The 27,243-nt window shown below is 43.6% G+C and overlaps 1 protein-coding gene across 1 annotated transcript in view; it reads right to left on the bottom strand.

The window, feature by feature from the left end:
- Positions 1-27,243, bottom strand: part of ZMYM2 (zinc finger MYM-type containing 2) — a 122,427-nt gene that overhangs the window by 40,571 nt on the left and 54,613 nt on the right. The window contains exons 2-5 of the mRNA XM_069759095.1: positions 23,753-24,588; positions 14,678-14,957; positions 11,335-11,497; positions 9,031-9,243 (exon numbers count right to left, since the gene is read on the bottom strand). Of these exons, the coding sequence (XP_069615196.1) occupies positions 9,031-9,243; positions 11,335-11,497; positions 14,678-14,957; positions 23,753-24,512 (1,416 nt within the window). The 5' untranslated portion in view covers positions 24,513-24,588. The remainder of the gene's footprint in view (positions 1-9,030; positions 9,244-11,334; positions 11,498-14,677; positions 14,958-23,752; positions 24,589-27,243) is intronic.

The following is a 27,243-nucleotide window of genomic DNA, read 5'->3' as shown; positions in this document are numbered from 1 at the left end:
TTTCCCCCCATCTGCAGGAGATTTGACCCTCTATCAGAAAAAAACAATGCTCTAGCAGCTATAAAATTACAATTGTGAACCAGTTTGGATAAGCAAAAATAAATAAAAAATCTTTAACACATTCAAGGGTGTTTTTGATAAATAAAAGCATTGAAGAATTTTAACAGGGTTGTCCACTACTATAATCGTCTTTATAAAATAAAATATACTCGCCTCCTGGACGGGCACAGTTGTAAGGATGTTGTGGAGTGACTTGTGTCATAGGAGCGCTGCAGCCTTTCAGAGGCCGCTGATTAGCTGCAGCCTTCTGAGTTCCAGCAGCTGCAGACATCGCTAGAACGGCACCAGTCCAGGAGGCGGCCATAGCATTTAACCCCTTCGTGACCAGGCCAAACTTTTCAAATCTGGCCAGTGTCACTTCATGTAGTAATAACTCAGGAACACTTCAACAGATCTCATCGATTTTGAGATTGTTTTTTTTTTTTTTTTGTGACACATTGTACTTTATGTTAATGGTACATTTGTCGATATTTTCTGCGCTAATTAAAATAACTAAAATCTGTCCAAAAATTCAAAAAAATTGTCATTTTCAAACTTTGATTATCCCTTTAATCCAGACAGTCATACCACATAAAATAGTCATTAAATAACATTTCCCTCATGTCGGCTTTACATCAGCACCATTTTTAAAGTCTCATTTTATTTTGTTAGGATGTTGGAATGTTTAACATTGTAGCAGCAATTTTTCATTTTTTCAAGGAAACTTACGGAACTTACTTTTTTGGGGACTTACCGTGTATACTCGAGTATAAGCCGAGGAACCCACTTTTGCCACGGAAAACTGGGTAAGCTTATTGACTCTAGTATAAACCGGGTATGCATTGTCCCCCTCATCCCTGTCCTGGCATGTGGCTCACCCGATACCGCACGGCTCAGCTCCCCCTTTCCCTTGGTTGTATGCAAAGCTGACATTGCCCCCCTCCCTCCCCGTCATACTCACCCCTTCCTCGCATCTGCATCTCATTTGTCCCGACGGCTCTCACCAGCAGTCACGTGGTACCACTCATTAAGGTAATGAATATGCACTCTACACCTATGGGAGTGGAGACGCGTCCATATTCATTACCTTAATGAGCGGTACCACGTGACCGCTGAGCACAGGAGAGCCGAGCCGTCTGGACAACGGAGATGCAGTGACGAAGGGTGAGTATGACCTCTTCTGTTAGCCGGCGGCTGCAGCTGTCACTGTGCCGGCTCCTGTCACCCGCTGCTCAGCCTCCTCCCTCTCTCCCGCTGGCTTTTTGGACCGTGACTGGGCTGGGGGGGCATTTTCAGCACAAAAAAAATTGTGCCAAAAATCTCGGCTTATACACGAGTATATATGGTATTCAGCTTTTAAGTGACTTTGGAGGACCTGTTTGTTGTAAAATCCCCAAAATTGAGACCATTTTAAAAACAACACCCCTCAGCATATTAAAAACTGCTGTCAGGTAGTTCATTAACCCCTTCAGGTGCTTTTCAGGAATTATTGCAAAGTGACATGATAGATGGAAAAATGTTATTTTTACCACATAAATGTCGGTAACTTTTCAACAGGTTACTGTAGTCCGCAGACTAAGGCCGGTATTTGGCCATGAACAACATCACGACCACACAATCATGATCACAGGGTGTGTTGAAGAGGGAGCCCCCCACAATTAACCATTTAGATGCCATAGTCACTATTGACAGCAGCATCTAAGGGGTTAAAAGCCATGGTTGGTGCCAAAACTAATCAAGGCTGATACAGCGAGGTGTCAGCTGTAGTGTACTGCTGCATTTTCACCAGTTGAGAGATGCTATTGTCTGATTTGTGAGGTCAGTAAAAAAAACGTATCAGTGGTCAATATGGGGGTTTCCATGAGTGGACTCCTTTAATTAGATTCAAGTCTTAAAGGAACACAGGATTTAAAGGGACTGTCACCTGAATTTGGAGGGAACAATTTTCAGCCATAGGGGCGGGGTTTTCGGGTGTTTGATTCACCCTTTCCTTACCCGCTGGCTGCAAGATTGGATTGAAGTTCATTCTCTGTCCTCCGCAGTCATGTACTACGGAGGACAGAGAATGAACTTCAATCCCTTTAAGGAAACAGTCCATTGTTTAGCTCATTAAGACAAAATCTGTGTCTGAGTGGGAGCAAGGAGGCTGATGAAGGCTAGGAAGTCTAACTATAGGCGAGACGTCGCTATTTGTACTTTAATAATAGAGTGCTTCATATTAAGTTTGCAGTAGCTTATAAATGGATTATTGCATGTCCAGCGTAATCTTATGGCTTACACTTAATGGCTGCACAACTCTAAAAATATAAAAAATACAAATTTTGCACTGAATTTGATCTATTTTAAAGCTACTATCACTTTCATGACACAGCGACTATGTAGGGCCGTACCCACAGTAATGAACTATGACAATTCATGGAAAACAAGTGTCTTTATGTAACTAAATATGAACCAAAATAAACTACAGCAACACTTTTTAAACAAACAGATTTTTAATAAAACAGAACAGAGATTAACAGACATGTACAATGCTATATTTGCTTGCCAACAATATTGAAGTATCCCTGAACACCCAACATTATATAGCATTTTAACTTCTAAAGAAGTTTTACACAGTTTAAAACATTTAGTAAAATATTAATGGTTTGAATCTAAGCAACCATAGGAAAGAGGTCAGGTTTGGCGGGCGCTAGCTGTAGTGACAGAACGGCAAGCTACAAAAACATACGAGCTTACTAGATTTTCTAGCACTTCTACATTTTGTTTACCAAAGTCCCTGGAAATATGAAAAATGCCACCTGTATACTATGCTCCTGATTTACCTAAAAAAGCTTTAAAGAAAGTTATTTGGAACAATTTACAAAACGTCAAATATAATTTTTTTTACACGTTTTCTTGCTTCATATCAAACGTTAAACCTACACTTGGGTTAGTTTTTCTCTTCCTGTGCTGGGACATAAAAACCTAACAGCCCGGCACAGGTCACTTGAATACTTTAAAAAGACTCGCTAACTTTAATAGGGTCCAATGGGTTTTATAAGAGCTTTCGATGCAGATGTGAGTAACGTCTTACCAGAGAGCAGTGCTTTTCGGGAAGCCTAACATCTATAATCCTAAACAATTGTTGGGGCGATTGCTTTTTATCCCTCAATGTATTTGCTGCACGATCTGAATTAAAAAAGTGTAATCTTCCTTTACATTTTTATTTCATAAATCAATAGTACTCATGAAAATGAGACACTTTGTAATATATCTTACTGAAGAAATCTGCTTCTTTCTCTGCCAGGACCGAGCTTTCATTATCAAAATTTGGAATTCACGGATAAAAAAAAAAAAAAAAAAAATCTGTATTCAGTGAAGACGGAATGTCACATTACCAAGTGCCATCTCCCATGTAGAGGACTCCTCGTTCCTCCAGTAACATTTCTGTCTTCACTGAATACAGATTTTACCCGTGAATTGAGAATATTGATCATGAATGATCAGTCCTGGTGGAGACATTAGCAGACTTCTCTGATAAACATATATTACAAAGTTCATCATTTTCAGGTGTACTATTGATTTATGAAATAAAAATTAAACTGTTATAGTACTCTAAGTAGCGTTTATAAGTGATACATTGTATTTCTATGGACTGTACCGCACACCCCAAGCTAATACATGTATCAGACATTGGCTCTATATTTCATGTTTCTATATGAAAAGACTTGTTACTTAAGCGCAGTGGGAGAGAAGAACCTGCCAAGGACCCGCCTAGTGCACTGGGAGAGAAGAACCTGCCAAGGACCCGCCTAGTGCAGTGGGAGAAAAGAACCTGCCAAAGACCCGCCTAGTGCAGTGGGAGAAAAGAACCTGCCAAGGACCCGCCTAGTGCAGTGGGAGAGAAGAACCTGCCAAGGACCCGCCTAGTGCAGTGGGAGAGAAGAACCTGCCAAGGACCCGCCTGTCTGACTAGTCTTCTGTGGGGGGCTCAGCTCGGTTCCTGGTGGATTTTCGCGGATTTTTTTCTCTCTCTGAAATGCTGGAGGGTTTAAAGAGTCAAACATACCATGAAACCATGCAGCCAGTGCCCGATACAGGCTGCCTAATCCACGGGTAGCATGCATCAGCTCTCAGATGCCACTAAGCTGTCATCAGGCAACGTATGAAGAAAATATGAAATATCAATCTTCACAAAACAGTAAAGCAAACAATATGAAACTATCTTAATTTCATAATATTAAGTCTGGAATGTTGCTACGGTGGGAATTACTTTTTTTTTTTTTTTAACAAAGGATGATATATAGATTTTTGGGAAACTATTCAGTACATCTTGCATTTTATTCTCAACCCTGGCGTGTTTGTATGCATAGGAGTCCAGTGGGTGTTCATATTCAGTGACTGACAGTCGTCCTTGTATTACATAGTACCCTTTATTCTCCTTGAGGTAAAACTGGTCAAAATTAAGGCAAATATTTTCAGAAGTGCTGTGTGTATAAATATAAAAAGCAGCCATGGAATGAACTTCTCAAGTCATTATAATAAGTTTTCCAATTTCTTATCTTTTTTGTGAGCTCATGGCAAAATACTTACAAAAACATCGTCTCCTTTCACACAATGAGAATTCACTGAGACATGAAAAGGTTCATGGGGGTTGTCTGGGCTTAGGCTACAAGACTGCAGATGTGTGAATCCTCATATCGCGGGCACAGCGCACACTGTTAGGATTCTCCGTTGCCGGTAGAGGCGTGACCACAAGTATGTGATTTGGATACACGTGGTCACATGCCAACTTTATTGGCACAACCTTGCTCAATGCAAGAGTATTGAGCAAGGCCGGAAACAGTCGATGTGGCCGGAAGTATAAAAATCGCGGAATCTGAGTCACATTACCCCTCGCTCCTGGCATCAGACAATCCTGACATGACGTGAGGGTTCACAAGTCTGCCGTCATGCTAAGGCAAGACAACCCCTTTACACAATGTTGCTCTACTAAATACACAAATTTTAACCAGGGCCAGGCTGCAGGGGTCATAGATGCATCACACCATGATGCAGTCTGATAAGTCTGTAGTCACAAACTGCTGAATTGTGAAAGTATGTAATACGCACAGTGTCACAATTTCCCTGTATCCACAGCGTGAGTGGGCAATCACGTGACAACATATATGCGATTTCAATACTTTGCAGTCACATACCGACTAGACTGTCATCCAGGTCACTACATGTTGTATTGAGAAGGATGGCAGTAAGTTCCAGCTGGTACGTGATGGTGAGGTATGCAAGTCGCACAGATATAGTCCCGTGACTGCCCCACTTACTGTGAATGTAGGGGAATCATGACAGTGTGAGCATTTTGCACTATAACAATTTGTCAGTTTGTAATCAGTGAGTACAAACTTTTCTTTTCAGCACAGAAAACCTCGAACTGCAAAATATGGAATCCTGCGTAAAGAACAGAGTATCAAGTGTTTGATAGCAATCTTTCAAAATCTACAAAAAAAAAATCAAGCAAAATAAATATTATAGGAAAGAACATTTGTCTAAAAGGAGTGCAGAAAAAATACCTTGACGATAAACAAGAAGTTATATCTGGTATTCGCATTTCTTGACTCATTATTACAATGAAAAGACCTAATTTAGTGGAGGCGGGATAAGGGCGGTGGAGAGGAGGCATTACTTTAAAGGGAACCTGTCACCCCCAAAATCGACGATGAGCTAAGCCCACCGGCATCAGGGGCTTATCTACAGCAGGGGTGTCAAACTGCATTCCTCGAGGGCTGAAAACAGGTCATGTTTTAAGGATTTCCTTGTACTGCACAGGTGATAATTTAATCACCAACTCATTATTTGTGTAGGTGATTAAATTATCACCTGTGCAGTACAAGGAAATCCTGAAAACATGACCTGTTTGCAGCCCTCGAGGAATGCAGTTTGACATCCCTGATCTACAGCATTCTGTAACCTGAAAGATGTCTTCATGATGTGACTCCGGCGCAGGAGTACTTTGTCTGCCCTGTTGAGGGCAGAGCAAAGTACTGCAGTGCGCAGATGCTGGGCCTCTCTGACCTTTCCCGGCGCCTGCGCACTGCAGTGTTTTGCTCTGCCCTCAGCAGGGCAAAGTACGCCTGCGCTGTAGATAAGCCCCTGATGCCGGTGGGCTTAGCTCACCTTCTTTTGGGGGTGACAGGTTCCCTTTAATCGAAACCCTTCAGGACCCAGAAAAGAAAAGAGCTGTTTTTGTGGAGTTACCAGTGCATAGATTGTAGCCTACCTTGATGCCTACAGCCGTTCTGTGCCCCACGAGTCCGAGTTCTGCTGACGTAGGGTCACTGTATGGATGCAAGTCGCCATTCACACCAATGCAGCCACATCCAAGCCCATATTTAGATTTTAGTCAGTTTTGTTAATAGTGATTTGGATCCACACAATAAAGACCCCATACACATTAGATAAAAATGAGCAGATGAGTGATAGCTCATCAACATCCCAAAATAAAACTCTGGCCGCATCAGCCATTACTGGACATACTCTGCTGATGACACAGCCGCTGCTGATCGTCAGATAAAAAAAAAAAATCTAATGTGCAAAACCAGCAGTGTGAACTTTGTTCATATCACCAAACTAACATTTGTTAAGAGTCAAAGTCGGACATTTTGGTCATCTTATCCAATGTATACGGGCACCTTGAGATACGACAATGCAAGACACCGGAGCAGAACAGATGGATCTGTTGTTCTTTTACTTTAAACTGTATCTAAGATTAGGGTAATTATAAAAATATATGTACGATTACACAAATAGAACATATAAAACCAGAAAGACTTAACCTATAAAAACAAACCACAACTATTTTTGGTCTACATCCTGCAAAACTCTCAAAAGAAATATGGATTCAGCAAGACCACATTCTATAGGATGTGCTTTAAAGGGAGCCCCGTCACAGGAGTCATGCTGCCCGAACCACATGGAGGAGGACACAGTCAGGCTGTTGCCACCATGTAGGTTTTATTCTAGGCTGCGTTTCAAAGAAAAACATACTTTAGTCAGTCAGTACTATGGGTGAAAGCGGACTAGTCTGAGGCAAGTCTCCGGTGGCTTATCCCCAGGGCCTGATCTTTCCATACATATGGGTAGAATTGTCAGTCTTTGGAAGCAGGGTTGAAGAAGCAACCGGCTAGTGGCCTAGGACTTGTCAGCCAGGACACAGTGCATGGCAGCCTTGCTAAGAACACTGTGCCCGTAACATCGCAGTATGGCTGCAACAGCATAGGCGGTGTCTGATGCATGCCATACCTAGTGTCCAACGTAAGCAGGACACAACACAGGCAAGTATGAATCAGATAATAAGATCCCTTTAAATATAGTCAATGTTCTAATCTGAACACACACTGAATATAGTATATGATAGTTTCCACTAAAAACTATAGATAAAGCATCTTTATTAGTATGCAACCTAAAATAAACATTGTAATATTACATTTTTTTATACAAATCTATATAACCATAGACTTTAGAGAACTGCTGGAAGACAGTAGTTGGCACACAATTCCCTCTCTACCATGCTGATTTGCAATGACAATTGCCGTCAATGGTGGACAGCTATTTCCAGGGCCACCATATCATGCCATGTTTTTCCCGCAGCAGCCGCTGCAAGGAGTCACATATGGTTGGACCAGTCTCCTTAGAAGTATAAAGCCTGGGGGGGTAATGATAAGTGAATGTGCTTGAATAACAAGTGAACGTACTTAAGGTGTTATCTGAGCATGCTCGGGTGCTAACAGAGTGACTTCGGCATGCTCAAATAATATGGTCAAGTCATCGCGCCTGCATGTCTCACGGCTGTTTGACAGCCGCAACACATGCAGGGACTGCCTAACAAACAAGCAATCACTGCATGTGATGCAGCTGTCTAACAGCCGTGATATATCCAGTTGCACGCTTTCGTACATTTTTTTTTAGCACACTGAAGATGCTATTAGCACACGAGCATGCTCAGGTAAGACCTTATCCAACCATGTTCGTGCATCACTAACGGGGGGTGGTGGGGTGGGACTGGGTGGGAGTATCAGAAACCGGACCTGAGACGATCAGGTGACTGCCAGGATGGCTTTGGTTTCAAGCAGGGGCAGTCTTCATGAGACATGAGTGTCACTTCACAAACCAGTACATTACTTGTGATGTTGAAAGGCCAGAAGAAAGCAAGAGGAACAACCAGGGGGAAAAAATCCAACCTGTCGCACTATTAGAACCCTGTTTAGTGAGCTTTGCTGCAATACCAAGCATACCAATACTACTTGGAAAATATTATGAACTCTAAAGCAAAAAAAAAACCCTCAAAAATGAACATTAAGTAGATGTCATCCCTTCATCCACACACACGCAATTCTCATAGGTTAAAGCTAATTAATGTAGTTAAGGGCTCGAGTGGTCAGAATGAGTTGGAAACACTGACTTGCTCCCCTGTCTACTGACCAGGCCTAACTGTAACATGCAACAAAGGGTAGCACTGCAAAAACCAAAAGAAAAGATTTCCAATCAACAAGATGCAGATTTCCAATAAATACTCACGAGAGAATTACAAAATGTGATTTTGCCGAAAACATTGAAATAGGAAAAAAAAAGGCATTGGTAAAGACAAAGATGGTAGGTCATTGCCTCTATGTTCCATAAATATAGATGGTTAATGTCAAATTTACAAGCAGGGATAACAAATGAAGAGTAGGCATTGTCAATAGAAATGGTTTTAGTAGTAACTCTTCTTGCAAGCATCTTTTTGTTTGTTTGTTTTTTTTACAGACCTGAGAGTCAATGTTAAACTGGGGCTGGTGAACAGGCAACACCAGGTCCCTCGTGTTTGGAAAACAGTTAATGCAGGTTCCCACTCATTGTTTCACATGTTCAGTATCAAAAAGGCGCCTGGTACAAATTGCATAGCAGTGTGTGCAGACTATCACAATGGAGAACTGTCTTTCCTTTCTAGTAGTACATGTGGGGAACAAAGTAGTTTACCAGCTTAAATTCATTGAGGCAGGCTGGACTGCAGAACCTCTTCCATTGGCCGTCGACCATGAGGACATTGTCTCCAGCTCCTTTGCTTGGCAGGTATTCACCGCAGTGCTCACAGCAATTCATGATCAAGCCGTTGGCCATCCGGTAGCGGTTGAAGCAATGGTCGCTGCACAGCTTGTGTGTCATGTTTTTAAAGCTAACTTCATGACGAATCTGGAAGTACACAACCAGAGAAACATCGTTAAGAGTTGCACAAAACCACAACCTACAAAACCAACCAAGCCATGTTGCCCCATGTCAAGGTTCGGAGGATGTAATGGGTATTATTATTATTATTATTTATTATTATAGCGCCATTTATTCCATGGCGCTTTACATGTGAGGAGGGGTATACATAATAAAACAAGTACAATAATCTTGAAAAATACAAGTCACAACTGGTACAGGAGGAGAGAGGACCCTGCCCGCGAGGGCTCACAATCTACAAATTCAGATATTAAAAAGTACTGGCATAATGCTAGGATATTTCCTCACTGTACGATTGGGGGAAATCACTGATTTTTGTTTGGTACCAGCACATCTCCCTAAAAACGCAATTAAAGTGAATCTGTCACCCGGTTATTACCATGTAATCTGAGAGCAGCATAATGTAAAGGCAGAGACCCAGATTCCAGCGATGTGTCACTTGCTGGCATTTTGATTCAATCAGTTTTCTCTGCTGCAGATATGGCCGTGCTCAGAATGTGGAGCCCTGTATAACCCCGCCCGCAGCTCTGATTGGCAGATTTCTGTCAGCGTACACAGAAATCTGCCAATCAGTGGTGGGGGCGGGATTACACAGAGCAGTTGACTAGGAGGCACGAGACACCTAGTCCTGTAATGATAATCTCCCGCTGATAAAACATTGATTTTATAGAAACCGCAACACACAGCCCATTCGTCAAAGAATGGAGAATAAATAGCTGAACACCAATTAGTGAAAAATTGGTCACAAGCTAGTGAATATAGATCTGCAGGAGCCAATGACTGGCTAAAAAAGGATCATGCTATTTAAAGGGTCATTCCCCAAATTGTAAGTCACTCCCTTATAGATGAGAGCAGTACAATAGATAATGAATGGAACAGAGTTTGAACGTGGGGACCTTTGCTTTGCTGAAGACGACTGGTTCGAAAGCTTCGTCCTAAGGCTCAGTAATTTATCCCATAACGCATGGATAAAGAACTTACAATTTGAGGACTAACCCTTTAAACGATAGGCTTTGGAGGGCAAGTAGATAATGTTTTTTTTAAAAGACTTTTCATGGCTGTTTCCCTTTAAATGTTTAGATCATGAATATTCTAGTTCTTTTTGTACAGGTTTGATTAAGAACTGCAAGTTGTGGAAGAGCAAGACGTAGAACAAAACACACAAAAATCATCATCCTTGTGATGGCGCCCACCAGTCACAGTTAAGGAAAGTACTGAAAAGGCAATTGTGATTCAGGAACGTTATTGGGTAACCCGAGCACATATTTTTGTGAACTTACACGGTTTCAGGATTATAAAGAGGTTGTCCAATACTCCACCCCTCTCCTCCTAACTGCTAAAATACCCCAGGTAAGGCTACTTTCACGCTAGCGTTAACTGCAATCCGTCACAATGCGTCGTTTTGCAGAAAAAAACGCATCCTGCAAAAGTGCTTGCAGGATGCGTTTTTTTCCCCATAGACTTGTATTGACGACGCATTGCAACGGATGCGTCGTGCTTTGGCGGACCGTCGGGAGCAAAAAACGCTACATGTAACGTTTTTTGCTCCTGACGGACTGCTTTTTCCGACCGCGCATGCGCGGCCAGAACTCCGCCCCCACCTCCCCGCACCTCACAATGGGGCAGCGGATGCGTCGGAGAAATGCATCCGCTGCCTCCGTTGTGCAGTGCGTTAAACGCTAGCGTCGGAATCTCTGCCCGACGCATTGCGACGGGGAGATTCCGACGCTAGTGTGAAAGTAGCCTAAGACAAAAAAAAAAAAACACAACAGCACAAGACTGCCTGGCCTGGCAATGCTCCAGCAATGTTGGCGTGGTCTCCGCTGGCAGAAATATAGTATTGTTATGTCACCGTGACCGCTGCAGCCAATTATCTGCCACTGATTAGCAGCGGACGTCCGCTCTGACGGACTACTAAGTTAGGTCAGGTGACCACAAGGAGAGACTGTGAGGTAACGTCAGCAGTCCTAAAGGCGAGTAGGGTGAGGACATTTCAGCAGCTAAAAAGGGGGATTATCCAGTAATGGAGGACACCTTTAAAAGAAATAAATGATGTACCTCAGTTAGTTTGCCGCAGATCGTGCACCTGGACTTGTTTTGATTTTTGGCAGAGTTCTGCTTGTCCTCGTATAATGACAGACAGTAGGTACTGCAGAATTCCTGGAAGGATTCACTTGAATCTACTTGGGCAACAATTGTACCTTTCATTGTTGTTATATCTCTGAAATAAAAACATAAAGACATCTCAACATGCAGACGACACTCAAGTGGGTAGAAAGTTTTCAAAGTTGATATTAGAAAAATATTTCATGATAAAAATTAAGCACTCTCTCAAAGTTATTGAAAATCCGGTCTGGTTTCACAGCATTTACATCTGGAGTGTTTTTTTTTTTACTTTGTGGCAGAATGTACCAGGCTCAGGAATGGGCTGAAGGGCACGTCATGAATGCCATGGTCTGTATCATGTTAACAGCAATAAACATCCCGTGCTGCTTTTCACCTTTAGGCCATGTTTACATGTTGCGTTTTTGATGCGTTTTTTCCTGCACGCAAAAACCTGCTCTCTTGGCAATAAAGAAGCAACATCAAAAAAAGCAGGTTTTGCTGAGCTTTTACCACGTATTTGTCAGTGTACATTTGTCTCTCATGCACGTTGAAAGTTAGGAAATAGTTTTGGCACCAAACACGCAGCAAAACCCGATACCTGCGCTTTTTGCACTTACTCATTGCTTTCAATGGGTGAAAAACGATGCAAAAAAACGCTAAAAGAAGTGACATGCTGCATTTTGCAAAAACGCAGCTCTTGACAAAATAGTCAGAGAGAAAAAAAAAAAACAAGGTGTGTACATGAGATTTCTGAAACCTCAGACTTTGTTGTACTGTGAAACGCAGCTGAAAATTTGCATTAAAAACGCTTAAAACAGTTGCAAAAAAGGCAACGTGTGAACATAACCTTATTCATATTCTTCCTGTCAGTAGAAGTGACAATTCCAGGACTATAAGTGAGGGAATAATGCAGTTTCCCTACGTATACAGTTTAGGTTTGCTTTATTACCACGATGATTTAAAATGTAAGGTCATGATTAGAAAATTCAATGCTTTGCAAAATTAATATTGCTAGACTTGGGATTTCATATTAAATAAAATATTTTTGCGTTATGACTGTATATATGACATGCTAAAATACACACTGGCCACTAAGCAAATAGAATCCTACTACTCGTTGACCTTAACCGCAGTGACCGCAGATTGTTTGTGACCCGGACTGTAATGGAATACTTAAAGGGGTTTATCCTCCCCTCAGACAACCCCTTCTCAATCTCATGGTTTGCGCCTATAAAAGAATAGCTACTCACCTGCGGTGATGACGCCTGCTCTCTCGATGCTTAAGTGATGTTGTTACATCACGCGAGCCCTGAGCCCAATCTGCAATGGTTTAACTGTCTTTGCTATAGGACGAACATCAACAGGAAGCCGGATTTGGATACAGTGAAGCCAGTGCTGATTGGGTGCAGGGTTCAAACGACGTTACAACATCACATAAGCACTGGAAGAGAGTGTGCCAACAACGCTGGAATGGCGCTGGTACCGCAGGTGAGCACAACAAGGGAAAACACTCCGATAGAGAAAGGTTTGTCCTAGTAGCGGGAAACCCTTTTAAATCAGAATTTTCTAAGCAGGGCAAATGTCACTGTGAAGGGAGGGAGGAGGAGGAGAGCTGTGATATCACCTCTTGGGAGTGCTGCATCCTGTGATCTCTACTGTATAGAGCTGTTCCTTTTCATTGTGTGATGATATTGCCTGGCGGCCCTGCTGCCCTCACAATGCGCTCTCATGCTGCAGGTAGCAGTGCAGCCAGCTTCAGAGCTTTGCTTGCACGCTCCCTGACTAGGAAACAATGCAGCGGTGGCCGGCAAACTAGGCAACAAGTAGAACACTATAAACTTTACAGTGTCTCAGCTCATGAAAACGGAGGATTGTTAATAAGAGGAAAATTGCCAAGTTGATCATTTTTATAAAGTTCGCAATTTTACACATTTAAGAAGTTGAAACAACCTCTGAACATAAGGCCATGTTCACACCATGCGTTTTTAACTGCGGAACCGCCGCGATTTTGCCGCTGCGGGTCCGCAGCTGTTTTCCATGCAGGGTACAGTACAATGTTACCCTATGGAAAACAGGAACCGCTGTGCCCACATTGCGGAAATTCACTAAAAAAGCCGCGCTGAATAGCTGCGGTAAAAAAGAAGGACCATGTCACTTCTTTGTGCGGAACTGCAGCGGTTCTGCACCCATTGACCTCCATTGTGAGGTCAAACCCGCAGTAAAACCCGCAGACGGAAAAAATATCTGCGGGTTTTCTGCGGTTTGTGGTGCAGAACCGCTGCAGCAGGAAGTGCGTGGGCGGAGTGTGGCTGTCCCCCCGTGCTCCAATCCCACCCCCCCATGCTCCGATACCCCCCCCCCCCCCCCCTTATACTTACCGGGCCTCCCGGTGTCCGTCCGTCTGTCTTCTCCATGGGCGCCGCCATCTTCCAAAATGGCGGGCGCATGCGCAGTGCGCCCGCCGAATCTGCCGGCCGGCAGATTCGTTCCATGCATATTTTGATCACTTTGATAACTTCACAGTGATCAAAATAAAAAAAAAGTAAATGACCCCCCCCCCCCCCCCTTTATCACCCCCATAGGTAGTAACAATGATAAAATAAAGAATTTATTCCCCCCCCCCCCCCCCCACTACAGTTAGAACTAGGGTTAGGGTATTTTCAGCCATTTTAACCCTTACTTCCTAGCAAAAAAACTTCCTAGCAAACACACAGACAATCTGCAGAGAAAACTGCATAAAAAAACCGCACTAAAAACTGCATCAAAAAACGCACCAAAAAACGCACCTGCGTTTTCTGCCAAGAGCTGCGGTTTTTAGTGCAGAAAAATCCGCAGGGAAATCTGCAACGTGTGAACATGGCCTAAACCTGATTCAAACAATAGATTATTTTCTAGTGGCCTCTGATATATTAAAAGTGGCTGGACAACACTTTTATACAGTAGTCACATGGCTGGACTGGCTGATTGATAAGGTATCACTTTGTTTTCATTCCATTTCTACACCATTAAAGGCATTTTTTTATTTTATTTTAAGGCCACGTGCACACGTTCAGTATTTGGTCAGCATTTTACCCCAGTATTTGTAAGCCAAAACCAGGAGTGGGTGATAAATACAGAAGTGGTGCATATGTTTCTATTATACTTTTCCTCGGATTGTTCCACTCCTGGTTTTGGCTTACAAATACTGTGGTAATATACTGATCGTGGCTTAAGTGGCCCAAAAATGTCTTTAAACAATTCCTGTTCTGCGCTTTCTCACGGTCCTCTACAATACGTTTATACCACGGTGGCTTACTTTTTGCACATAGTGCAGAGCTTCTTTGGAGCTGGTTTCTGTGAAAAGGATGACAAGCAAGTAGTGGAACAGAACAAATGAGTGGATCCTTTCCGCTGATATGCAGTCTGCCCTTTCTGGAGCGGCTTCTTGCAGTTTGCACAAGTGACTTTTACAGCTTTCGAGGGCTGCTGTGATGAAGACTGCAAGACTTGTTTCGGAAGGGAAGCCACTGGCGACATGGTATCCAAGCCAGGTTGCTGGTTCCGAGGAAATGATGCAGATTGCGATATCCAGGCATCTAAAATGAAATAAAAAAAATACCAGGGCGTTTTGTATATTAACAGATTTAAGCATGCAAGTCATGACCCCATTTCCCCATCTTCTATGGTTACGACTTTACCCTGAGGAAGAAGATGGAAGCATGCTGGATACCACACAAACCAGCAATGTGCAGTGTTAAGCTACATCTACACTACACAATATGATAGTGGTGATAAATGTCATCAGATTAATAACATGTTTGCCGCTCAGCAGCCATTTAAAGGGAATCTGACAGCTTCCCTGTGTCTTCATCCCACCCTGTATATGGCTTCCAAAAAGACCCTTTTCTTTCATTTTCACTTTCCTTAAAATCATTTACGGTAATTTGGCCAGGAATATGCAAGTCAGTGGGCATTTTTAATCCCCCAGACTAATCGACTCACTTATGTTATCGCGCCCATGTGGGCATGAGTACCATGATTTGCAGCACCAGCTCTCCTTTATTGAATGCACAGTAAGCTGAATGTACACACCACGGCTTCATCGGCGCATGCACAGGACGAAGTTACAGACGGTCCTGCAAATTGTGCAGCTGGCTGTGTCCTGCGTCACCGGGCAATTTTCACTTTTTTTTTTCCTTATGGGAACCGGTCACCGTGAAAATGCAGTCCAATCTACAGGCGCCACGCTTAAGAACAGGAGGAGCTGAGCGATATATAGTTTGTGATAAAAGATTCAGTATAACTTGGGTTTTAATCATTTAATCCCTGCGGTTTCTGGCAGATTTCGTTGTATAAGGCTGCCTTCACACGATCAGTATTTGGTCAGTATTTTACATCAGTATTTCTCAGCCAAAACCTGGAGTGGGTGATAAATGCAGAAGTGGTGCATATGTTTCTATTATACTTTTCCTCTAATTGTTCCACTCCTGGTTTTGGCTTACAAATACTGAGGTAATATACTGACCAAATACTGATAGTGTGACGGCAGCCTAAGAGTGCATACAGTGGTAGCGGTCAGTCACTAATAGGACCGCCCACCGGACTGAAGATCCTAGAACAATCAGGTTTAAATGATGAAAACACAGTTTATACTGAATGTTTTCTCACAAAGCTATATATCAATATACTCAGCTTCCCGTGCTCTACAACATGGTGACTGCAGATTGAACTGCATTTTCCATGTAACAGGTTTCCTTTAAAGTCTGCTTCCAAAGAATGTCCGCAATCAGCAAACGATTAATAGCCTGTTTATATAGACAGACCCAAGTAAACGCTGTGCACTGAGCGATCTATAATACATGCATGAGCATATATAGGCTGCAGAGAACAATGATTTTTCTGCTGCACAAAGGATCATTTCACCTGATGAACGAGCATTTCACATGTTCGCCGGATGATCTGCACCATTTACATGGAAACAATCATGAATTGAGCATTCTTGAACAGTACTGATCACCAAAAATATAACTTTGTAAAATAATATAGTTAGGCTATGTGCACATGTCAGGATTTCTTACAGAAATTTCCTGAACAAAACAGGACATTTAAATCCGCATGCGGTTGTTTTTTTTTTTGCGGATTTTTTGCGTTTTTTTCCCCGGAGATTTCCCAATGCAATAATATAGTGGGAAATCCGCAAAATTAATGAACATGCTGCGGTTTTTAACCACGATGTGTTTTTTTCACAGAAAAAAACCCGCAACATATGCACAAAAATTGCGGAATGCATTATAAATGATGGGATGCATATGTATGCGTTTTTTTCACATTTTTATAGCGAAAAAAACGTTAAAAAAATTCAAAAAATCCTGAACGTGTGCACACAGCCTCATAGGTATGTGTTCACTTATTTCAGATGGTTTATAAAAGTCAGTATCTAAAAACCTTTGTTTTACACTCCATTTTTCAATAGAAGCGGGCTGCAACCTTGTGGGTGGCGCACCTTCTCACTGATCCCGTCTAATGCATAACACAGGCAGGGAGGCCGGAAGCGCCCTGCTCTCAGGTCCTTAATACTACTTTATCAGAAGGCTTTCCTCTGTCTGCAGGGTCATTCTGCTATGTGCACTGACTGGAGTGCAAATCAGAGCAAAGACTAGTGTGATAGAGAAGCTGAAGAGGACTGAAGCAGTAAACTGCAGGGGTTTATCCTTTAAAAAAAACCATAAACGCACCTTATCACCAATTCAATGTAGAGGTGATAACTGAGGAACCCAGCGGGACTCCAACCCATCCAGAGAGCCGGGATCTGGTTTGCCCCCATTTAAATGGAGCAATAGCCCCTGCACGTGCACCACTTTGTAAAATGATCTTTAAAGGCCCCTTCACATTTAGCGACGCTGCAGCGATACCGACAACGATCCGAATCGCTGCAGCGTCGCTTTTTGGTCGCTGGAGAGCTGTCACACAGACCGCTCTCCAGCGACGCCGGTAACCAGGGTAAACATCGGGTAACTAAGCGCAGGGCCGCGCTTAGTAACCCGATGTTTACCCTGGTTACCATGCTAAAAGTAAAAAAAAACAAACAGTACATACTTACCTACAGCCGTCTGTCCTCCAGCGCTGCGCTCTGCTTCTCTGCTCTTCTCCTGTACTGTCTGGGAGCCGGAAAGCAGAGCGGTGACGTGCAGAGCGCGTGCAGAGCGCAGCGCTGGAGGACAGACAGCTGTAGGTAAGTATCTAGTGTTTGTTTTTTTTTACTTTTAGCATGGTATCCAGGGTAAACATCGGGTTACTAAGCGCGGCCCTGCGCTTAGTTACCCGATGTTTACCCTAATTACCAGTGAAGACATCGCTGGATCGGTGTCACACACGCCGATCCAGCGATGTCAGCAGGGAGTCCAGCGACGAAATAAAGTTCTGGACTTTATTCAGCGACCAACGATCTCCCAGCAGGGGCCTGATCGTTGGTCGCTGTCACACATAACGATTTAATTAACGATATCGTTGCTACGTCACAAATAGCAACGATATCGTTAACAATATCGTTATGTGTGAAGGTACCTTAAAATCACTCATTATCTATAGGACTTCAGAAGATAATTCAGTGCAGTCCTGTTCCTGAGATACCAGTGATCTGCAGCTTTCATCCTATCACGCAGATAAACGCTCTGGACCAAAAGTACAAATTAAAGGGAATCTGTCAGCAGGTTTTTGCTACCCCATCTGTGAGCTGCATGATGTAGGGGCAGATAACCCAATTCCAGTGATGTGTCACTAAAGGTACCGTCACACTAAGCGACGCTGCAGCGATACCGACAAAGATCCGGATCGCTGCAGCGTCGCTGTTTGGTCGCTGGAGAGCTGTCACACAGACCGCTCTCCAGCGACCAACGATGCCGGTAACCAGGGTAAACATCGGGTTACTAAGCGCAGGGCCGCGCTTAGTAACCCGATGTTTACCATCGTTAAAGTAAAAAAACAAACACTACATACTTACCTACCGCTGTCTGTCCTCGGCGCTCTGCTTCTCTGGTCTGGCTGTGAGCACAGCGGCCGGAAAGCAGAGCGGTGACGTCACCGCTCTGCTTTCCGGCTGCCCGGCGCTCACAGCCAGAGCAGAGAAGCAGAGCACCGAGGACAGACAGTGGTAGGTAAGTATGTAGTGTGTTGTTTTTTTTAACTTTAACGATGGTAACCAGGGTAAACATCGGGTTACTAAGCGCGGCCCTGCGCTTAGTAACCCGATGTTTACCCTGGTTACCAGCGAAGACATCGCTGAATCGGTGTCACACACGCCGATTCAGCGATGTCAACGAGAGAGCCAGCGACGAAATAAAGTTCTGGACTTTCTTCCCCGACCATCGACATCACAGCAGGGGCCTGATCGCTGCTGCCTGTCACACTGGACGATATCGCTAGCCAGGACGCTGCAACGTCACGGATCGCTAGCGATATCGTCTAGTGTGACGGTACCTTAAGGCTAGTTTCACACATCCATTTTTTGTTTTCAGGCTAAATCCGGCCAATTCGTAAAAAAAACGGATCCGGCGGAAATTGTGAAAAACTGATCCGTTGTTTTAGCTGGATCCGGTCTTCTTTAATGCGCATGGATTTTTTTACTTCCTGGTTCGAGAGAGACAGAGACACAGAGACCCCAGAATGGAAAATCTGCATGATTTGTACGGAAAATGCTTTGCAAACCGGATCCGGGCGCCGGATTCAGTGTTTCACATCTGCATTTCATGTGTTTTTGGCCGATTCCGTCACTGTGCGTTTTTTTTCGCCGGACAAAAAAACGTTGCAGTGGACGTTTACTCCGTCCGCCGGAAACGACTATTAGGACGGATCCGGAAAAAAAACGGATGAAACGTCTGGCCAAAAGGCACAATCTGGCGCTAATAACTCTATGGGGAAATAACGGATCCGGTGTAAAAAAAAAAAAAAAAAAAAACGGATCCGTTTTTTCAAAAAATTGCCGGATTGTGGCTGAAACAAAAACCCTGATGTGTGAAAGTAGCCTTACTGGGCTGCATGCTGTAGTTTTTATAAAATCATAGATTTAATCAGCAGGAGATTATGTCTAGAGGACTAGTAAACCTGCTGCCAGGTAGTGCAACCCTCCATAGGCAGCTTTGCACAGTACACAGTAGAAAGCCGCCAATCAGTGGTTTGGGGTTATACAGGGCTCAGCAGACAGAGAAAGGCTAGATCTGCCGCAGATAAAAAGTTTTTAATCAAAATCGCTGGAATCAAAGACTTTGCCTCTAGGTCAGATCTAGGCAAAGTGCGGACCACGGGACACACATCAGGCCCTCTGGTTGTTCCAGTCTGGCCTGCGGATCAAGACATTAAGGCTACGCTCCAACGGTCAGTAATCTGCAGCGCTTTGGACACAGCACGTCTGCCGTGTCCAAAGTGCTGCCGGCTTTTGAACGCAGGTTATTCTGCATGTGTTCATTGAACTGTGCGGAATCACCCCGTCCAATACATTGTATGGGTGACATTTATCTTGCGGAGGCCTGCATCTCCACAAGATAAATTGACATGCTGCGGTCTGGAAAGATGTGCCACATGTCTGTCTCAGCGGGTGAGCTGCAAGCGTCGGTGCACATAGTGCAACATCCACTATGCTGTAACATCTGGATGCTGCAGATGTACATGGCGTCCAACCCATAGTGTTTACAGACCGTGGGAACGTACCCTAAAGGGTTGAAACAGTGGCCCATGGGCTGCACAGTGCCCTCCCCCGCCCGCTATCACCACTCTCAGCATCCTCTGGATGCAGACAGTGGAGAATACATTGATGGAGGAGGGGCCGGCAGCCCTTCTTCCACCAATCAGCATTTGTGACAGCTGACGTGATTACATCATTTCATTGAATCAGCTGCAGAGAGTCAGTGCACCGGAGACAGGAACAGAGCGCCAGGGGAACAGGAGCAAGGCAAGTATGTGGTGTGGTTTTTGTCATGTGTATGTGATGTTTGGCTGTACGGGGGCTCCCACTGCACATGGGAGGCTATGCGGGGGCTCCCACTGCACATGGGAGGCTTTGCGGGGGCTCACACTGCACATAGGAGGCTTTGCGGGGGCTCAAACTGCACATGTGAGGCTATGCGGGGGCTCACACTGCACATGGGAGGCAATGCGGGGGCTCACACTGCATATGGGAGGCTATGCGGGGGCTCACACTGCACATGGGAGGCTATGCGGGGGCTCACACTGCACATGGGAGGCTATGCGGGGGCTCACACTGCACATGGGAGGCTATGCGGGGGCTCACACTGCACATGGGAGGCTATGCGGGGGCTCACACTGCACATGGGGGGCTATGCGGGGGCTCACACTGCACATGGGAGGCTATGCAGGGGCTCACACTGCACATGGGAGGCTATGCGAGGGCTCAAACTGATCATGGGAGGCTATGCGGGGGCTCACACTGCACATGGGAGGCTATGCAGGGGCTCACACTGAACATGGGAGGCTATGCAGGGGCTCACACTGAACATGGGAGGCTATGCGGGGGCTCACACTGTACATGGGAGGCTATGCAGGGGCTCACACTGAACATGGGAGGCTATGTGGGGGCTCACACTGCACAAGGGAAGCTATGCGGGGGCTCACACTGCACATGGGAAGCTATGTGGGGGCTCACACTGCACATGGGAAGCTATGCGGGGGCTCACACTGCACATGGGAAGCTATGTGGGGGCTCACACTGCACATGGGAGGCTGTGTGCGGTCTCATACAGTATATAAGGGGATGTCAGCATACTTAATTCTTCTCAACAGTAAGAGATACATTATAATTATTATGCTAATATTGAGCAGAATTAATTTCAGCCTATTGGTTTGACCCTCCACAACAGTCACACAGTCTTTCATGTGGCCCCTTGGGAAAATTAATTGCCCACCCCTGCTCTAGATAATACTGCATTCAGATTAAGTAGCTTTTTTTTGCTGGTGACAGATTTCCTTCAACAAATGTGCCAATGTGTAACAAGAATAGTAACATGCACAGGATTCATTCATCAAGCTTCAAAACTATATTTACACTTTCAGATGAAAAGGCTAAAATAAGTGATAATTATTACTATAAGGGTATGTGTGCACACGATGCAGATTTAGTGCAGAACTGCAGCAGATTTTTCTGCAGCAGAAACGCACTGTGATTTACAGTACAATGTAAATCAATGTGAAAAAAAAAGCTGTGCACATGGTGCAGAAAAATCTGCGCAGAAACGCTGCAGATTTCAAAGAAGTGCATGTCACTTCTTTTGTGCAGTTCTGCAGAGTTTCTGCACCCTCCATAATAGAAATCCACAGTGGTAAAATCTGCACAAAAAAAACGCATAAAAAAAACGCACAAAAAACGCACCTGCAGATTCTGCCAGGAGATGCAGATTTAGTGCAGAAAATTCTGCACCACATTTCCTACGTGTGCACATAGCCTTAAGGGGATTTGTTGTAAGGATTTTGGGTGCTTACAATGGTTGCTCTATACATCATCTAAACATCGAGAAGTAGTCTATAAAGCTGTCTAGGGCAGACTGAGGAGGAACAATATGCAGCTTATAGAAAAGAGTCATGAGAGGCAGGGCCATCATTGCGTGTCTGCCATCCAGCCAAAAAAATAGTTATACATTTAGGAAGGTTGTCATCTTAACAACAATGACCCAAGTTAAAACCACAAATCACTGCTCTGATCTGTGGTCTAATCAAAGCTTTCATGGATGAGAGACCGTTCTGTCCAAAAAGACTAACTACAGCATTTGACAGTGATCCAAAAACCTCCATACAAATCACCTTTTACACAGCTGTCTGCCATAGGTTGACATTTTTCCTCAATCTTTGGAGAGGGGTCACAAAAAGGCAGCAATATTAATCAGAAATGTGCTATAGATCTTCAGAGAAAGTAACTATTAAACATTTTCTCTCACAGTTCAGCTGTTTGTATAGAAACCTGTCTTTCCTCATTAAACAAAGTGCTCATATTTTAACTATTTCTGGGCTGCCCATAAACTATAAATGACTGAGCAGACCACATATTACTCTTGGCGGCTGACAGAGAACAAAAACATGGCTAATCGCGTTTACCTTCTCCATCTCGGTGTAGACAGTGCTGAGCGGTACTTGTGGAAACAGATTAGGAAGCAGTAGCACTGACAGTGCTTCCTTCTCTGAACCCAGTGAACATGTGATCGCAGGGTGTAGGGAAGAAGCAGGCAGTGCTGTGTTCTAGGAGACCCAGTCAGCTCTGCTACACAGGCTGAAGGTTCCCCTGTAAGGGTATGTGCACAAGACATCTTTAAGATGCTATCGCACCCACTGCGCTTGCCAGTCACTGGCGGTTTTGCCATTGCTCTTCTGGCATTTTTTTTTACTCCTATAGTATTCCTTTTTTTGTTAAAATTTTCCCGCTATCAGAAAAAATAGGAATGTTAAAATGACAAAACAATCCCCATGTACTGTGAAAAAAAAAATTCTACGTATATCATTTTTTTTTTAGTGCCATTGAAAGAACATGCATATTGAAATCCGAAAATGTGCCTAACCACGAAGCCGGGGAAAAATGGCCCAGTCCTGAACTGGTAAACGGCTAATAAAAGATGAGACGTTTTCTGCGGGACACAGCCGATTACGGTGCTCGGCTCTCTCCGGCACAGTCCTGTAAAAATGAACATGCTCCACTGCAGCTCCATTGAAAGGGGGAACAAAATTTACTTCCTCTGAATCTAGAAGTTATCATCTCATCGGAGGATAACACTTTCCAGGTTAGCCACTTGAATTTACACATTGAAGAGCAGATGACTGGTGGTGCACCTTTTTGAGTAATAAACATATCTCTTTGGCCCTTTTCACACATTAGTTTTTTGTTGTAAGTCACAATCCTTTGGCAGATTGTGAAAAACTGATGTAATTGATTTGTTTTTTCGACGGATCCGACTAAGGGATCTGGCTAATTGGACCAGAGCATGCTCAGTTAAAATAAGCGGAATCAGTCGCCGGATTCCGTCATTTGACGGATCCGGCGCCCATAGGCTTCCGTCCGAGCAAATGACGGCGGATCCGTCGCTGTCCGTTTTTTCGACGAACACAAAAAAAAACAAAAACTTTACTTTGTCCATTGTCTCCGGCCACCGGACAAACAATTTTCGATGGATCCGGTGAACGACGGATGAAAAGTGAGGTCATCCGTCGCTAATACAAGTCTATGAGAAAAAACGGATCCGGCAGCATCAGTCATCGGATCCGTTTTTTTTCCAAAATTCAAAGGATTGCGACTGATAGCAAAAAACTGATATGGGAAAGGGGCCTAAATGAATGATTTTTACTTGATGACACAACATACATAATTACTACTACATGTTATTTATCCTTTAACACTAACCAGAAGTATGATGTGTTGCGGATTCCCCATTCTGAAAGACATCACCACCAACATTAATTCTTCCTGGATTATAAGGTCCCGATGTAGACTTGGTCTGTGAGGTAAGTGAAGGTGGAAAATTCGGTACATGGCCACCAAAATTAGACTGCAATCCATTGGGCACTTCTCCCATACCAGGATTCTGCAGTGATGTGACATGTGTGATCATCAGGTTCATATCTCTACTCTCGGAAGTCTGATGGTGTCCATCACTTGCAGAGTTTATCCCAGAATCTAAAGTGGTGACATTAGCGATCTGTATTTCAGAGTCTGGCTCAGTAGTAATACCAGAACTCATTAAACCAGCACTTGGTTTGTTTCTCGAGAAGCTGGATGAAGATGGATAATCCCTATTAACCGATCTGTTGGAGTCCATGAGTCTGCGATTGGTAAAAGTGGAAGCATTTTTGTCATGGACACGACGACTTGGCTCAGGTTCTTCCTCATCATCAATGATGATTGTCTCACTTATTATTGACTTGCTAATATCTAAATCTTTGCTGGAAGAAGAGTGTGATTTCAAGTCTGCCCTGTGGTTTTCTTTTGTAGAAGAAAACCCAGCACTTCTCAGAGCCCCAGTTGGTACATTCTGAGGCACCTGCACAGGTTCAATGAAGACTACGTCATCGTCGTCATCAACTATAACAGATGTGGTCTGGAAAGTTTTAGAGGAAGTTGGGCCACCAAAAGCATGGCCCACATTCTTTAGTCCTGTAGCCATTGCATGAGATGGAGAACCAGAAGTTTGTGTCAATTTTCAGCCCCTTTTAAAAGGACACATGTGCATTCCACGTAACCTGCGAGAGAAACAAAGTAATCGTTAGAAAATATTTTGACTGAATGTAACAAAATCATGATAAGCCTTACTGACTATTGGCGAATAGTTCTGCACAGGTAAAAGGGACACAGTTTGAGGGTTTTTATGCATAACCAGAAATGTTTCCTACTTTGTGTTTCCATTGTGTGGATTTGGTGCAATTTGTAAAAATACACTTCATAAAAAACAACATATATTCATTATAACATCCTCCTTTAAACAGAAGCTACCTGTTTTGGTAAATAAATCAACAAATGTCCTAATATCATAAGGGCACTTCATGCATCATGCAACAACGAGCCTTATATGAATACATATAGGGCAAGGAAGACATCCCACAAAATTAGAATAAAACACTAACTTTTATTGAACAATATATTAAGAAACAAAATTAAAAAGTAGGAGAACCGCGATAGGGAACACCAAGAAAAATATCAAAACACTTGTTGAAATAAATGGAGTCAATGAAAAGGCCCATATAAATCCTATTGCAACCATGAGATGAATCTCTATAAAGGTTAGAATACAAAAAGACCTTTCATTATGATGAAAATAACCCTACCACAGCTTCTTCTGGCGAAACGCGCGTCGGGGTGAGGGGACGCCAGAAGCAATCTGTCCATAGGTATTCACATAGTGACATAGTTATTAAGGTTGAAGGAAGACTATATGTCCATCTAGTTCAACCCATAGCCTAACCTAACATGCCCTAACATGTTGATCCAGAGGAAGGCAAAAAAAACCCATGTGGCAAAGAGTAAGCTCCACATTGGGGAAAAAAATTCCTTCCCGACTCCACATACAGCAATCAGACTAGTTCCCTGGATCAACGCCCTATCAAGGAATCTAGTGTATATACCCTGTAACATTATACTTTTCCAGAAAGGTATCCAGTCCCCTCTTAAATTTAAGTAATGAATCACTCATTACAACATCATACGGCAGAGAGTTCCATAGTCTCACTGCTCTTACAGTAAAGAATCCGCGTCTGTTATTATGCTTAAACCTTTTTTCCTCCAAACGCAGAGGATACCCCCTTGTCCCTGTTTCAGGTCTATGATTAAAAAGATCATCAGAAAGGTCTTTGTACTGTCCCCTCATATATTTATACATTAAAATAAGATCACCCCTTAGTCTTCGTTTTTCCAAACTAAATAGCCCCAAGTGTAATAACCTATCTTGGTATTGCAGACCCCCCAGTCCTCTAATAACCTTGGTCGCTCTTCTCTGCACCCGCTCCAGTTCAGCTGTGTCTTTCTTAAACACTGGAGACCAGAACTGTGCACAGTATTCTAAGTGTGGTCGAACTAGTGACTTGTATAGAGGTAAAATTATATTCTCCTCATGAGCATCTATGCCTCTTTTAATGCATCCCATTATTTTATTTGCCTTTGTAGCAGCTGCCTGACACTGGCCCCTGAATATGAGTTTGTCACATTTGTCATATGACATTTACTTGGCTTTTATGGGCATAGATATAACCTACTCAACCTCATTGAACTCACAGTCGATTTTGCTGGCTGATTACAGCCCACATTGTTAGCTGTGGTCTTAAGGTACCGTCACACTGAACGATATCGCTAGCGATCCGTGACGTTGCAGCGTCCTGGCTAGCTATATCGTTCAGTTTGACACGCAGCAGCGATCAGGATCCTGCTGTGATGTCGTCGGTCGCTGCAGAAAGTCCAGCACTTTATTTTGTCGCTGGACTCCCTGTAGACATCGCTGAATCGGCGTGTGTGACGCCGATTCAGCGATGTCTTCACTGGTAACCAGAGTAAACATCGGGTTACTAAGCGCAGGGCCGCGCTTAGTAACCCGATGTTTACCCTGGTTACCATCGTAAAAGTAAAAAAAAACAAACAATACATACTTACCTTCCGCTGTCTGTCCACGGCGCTCTGCTTTCCTGCACTGGCTGTGAGCGCCGGCCAGCCGGAAAGCACAGCAGTGACGTCACCGCTCTGCTTTCCGGCCGCTGTGCTCACAGTCAGTGCAGGAAAGCAGAGCGCCGGGGACAGACAGCGGAAGATAAGTATGTAGTGTTTGGTTTTTTTTACTTTTACGATGGTAACCAGGGTAAACATCGGGTTACTAAGCGCGGCCCTGCGCTTAGTAACCCGATGTTTACCCTGGTTACCGGCATCGTTGGTCGCTGGAGAGCGGTCTGTGTGACAGCTCTACAGCGACCAAACAGCGACGCTGCAGCGATCGACATCGCTGTCGCTGCAGCGTCGCTTAGTGTGACGGTACCTTTACTATAGTCAGGAGCAATGTACCTTGATATTTTAGGTACATATCTCCATCTTTTTAGATCCTTGTATCTGGGCATCTTTTTACTACTGTGCCATTCATTATTAGTTTATTCTGTGGTAGGGTTTTTTTTTCATCATAATGAAAGGCCTTTTTGTATTATAACATATAGAGAGATTCATCTCATGATTGCAATAGGGTTTATATGAGCCTTTTCACTGACTATTAATTTAATAGCTCTTTCAACAAGTGTGTTGATATTTTTCTTGGCGTTCCCTTTCACAGTTCTCCTGCATTTTAATTTGGTCTTTTAATCTATTGCTAAATAAAACTTGTTGTTTTATTCTAATTTTGTGGGATCTCTTCCTTGCCCTATATGTAC

Source organism: Ranitomeya imitator, chromosome 3 (assembly GCF_032444005.1).
Source record: "Ranitomeya imitator isolate aRanImi1 chromosome 3, aRanImi1.pri, whole genome shotgun sequence".
In the NCBI taxonomy this organism is placed as follows: Eukaryota; Metazoa; Chordata; class Amphibia; order Anura; family Dendrobatidae; genus Ranitomeya; species Ranitomeya imitator.
Note: the sequence above shows the minus strand (reverse complement) of the source record. Positions and strands in the feature narration are given on the sequence as shown.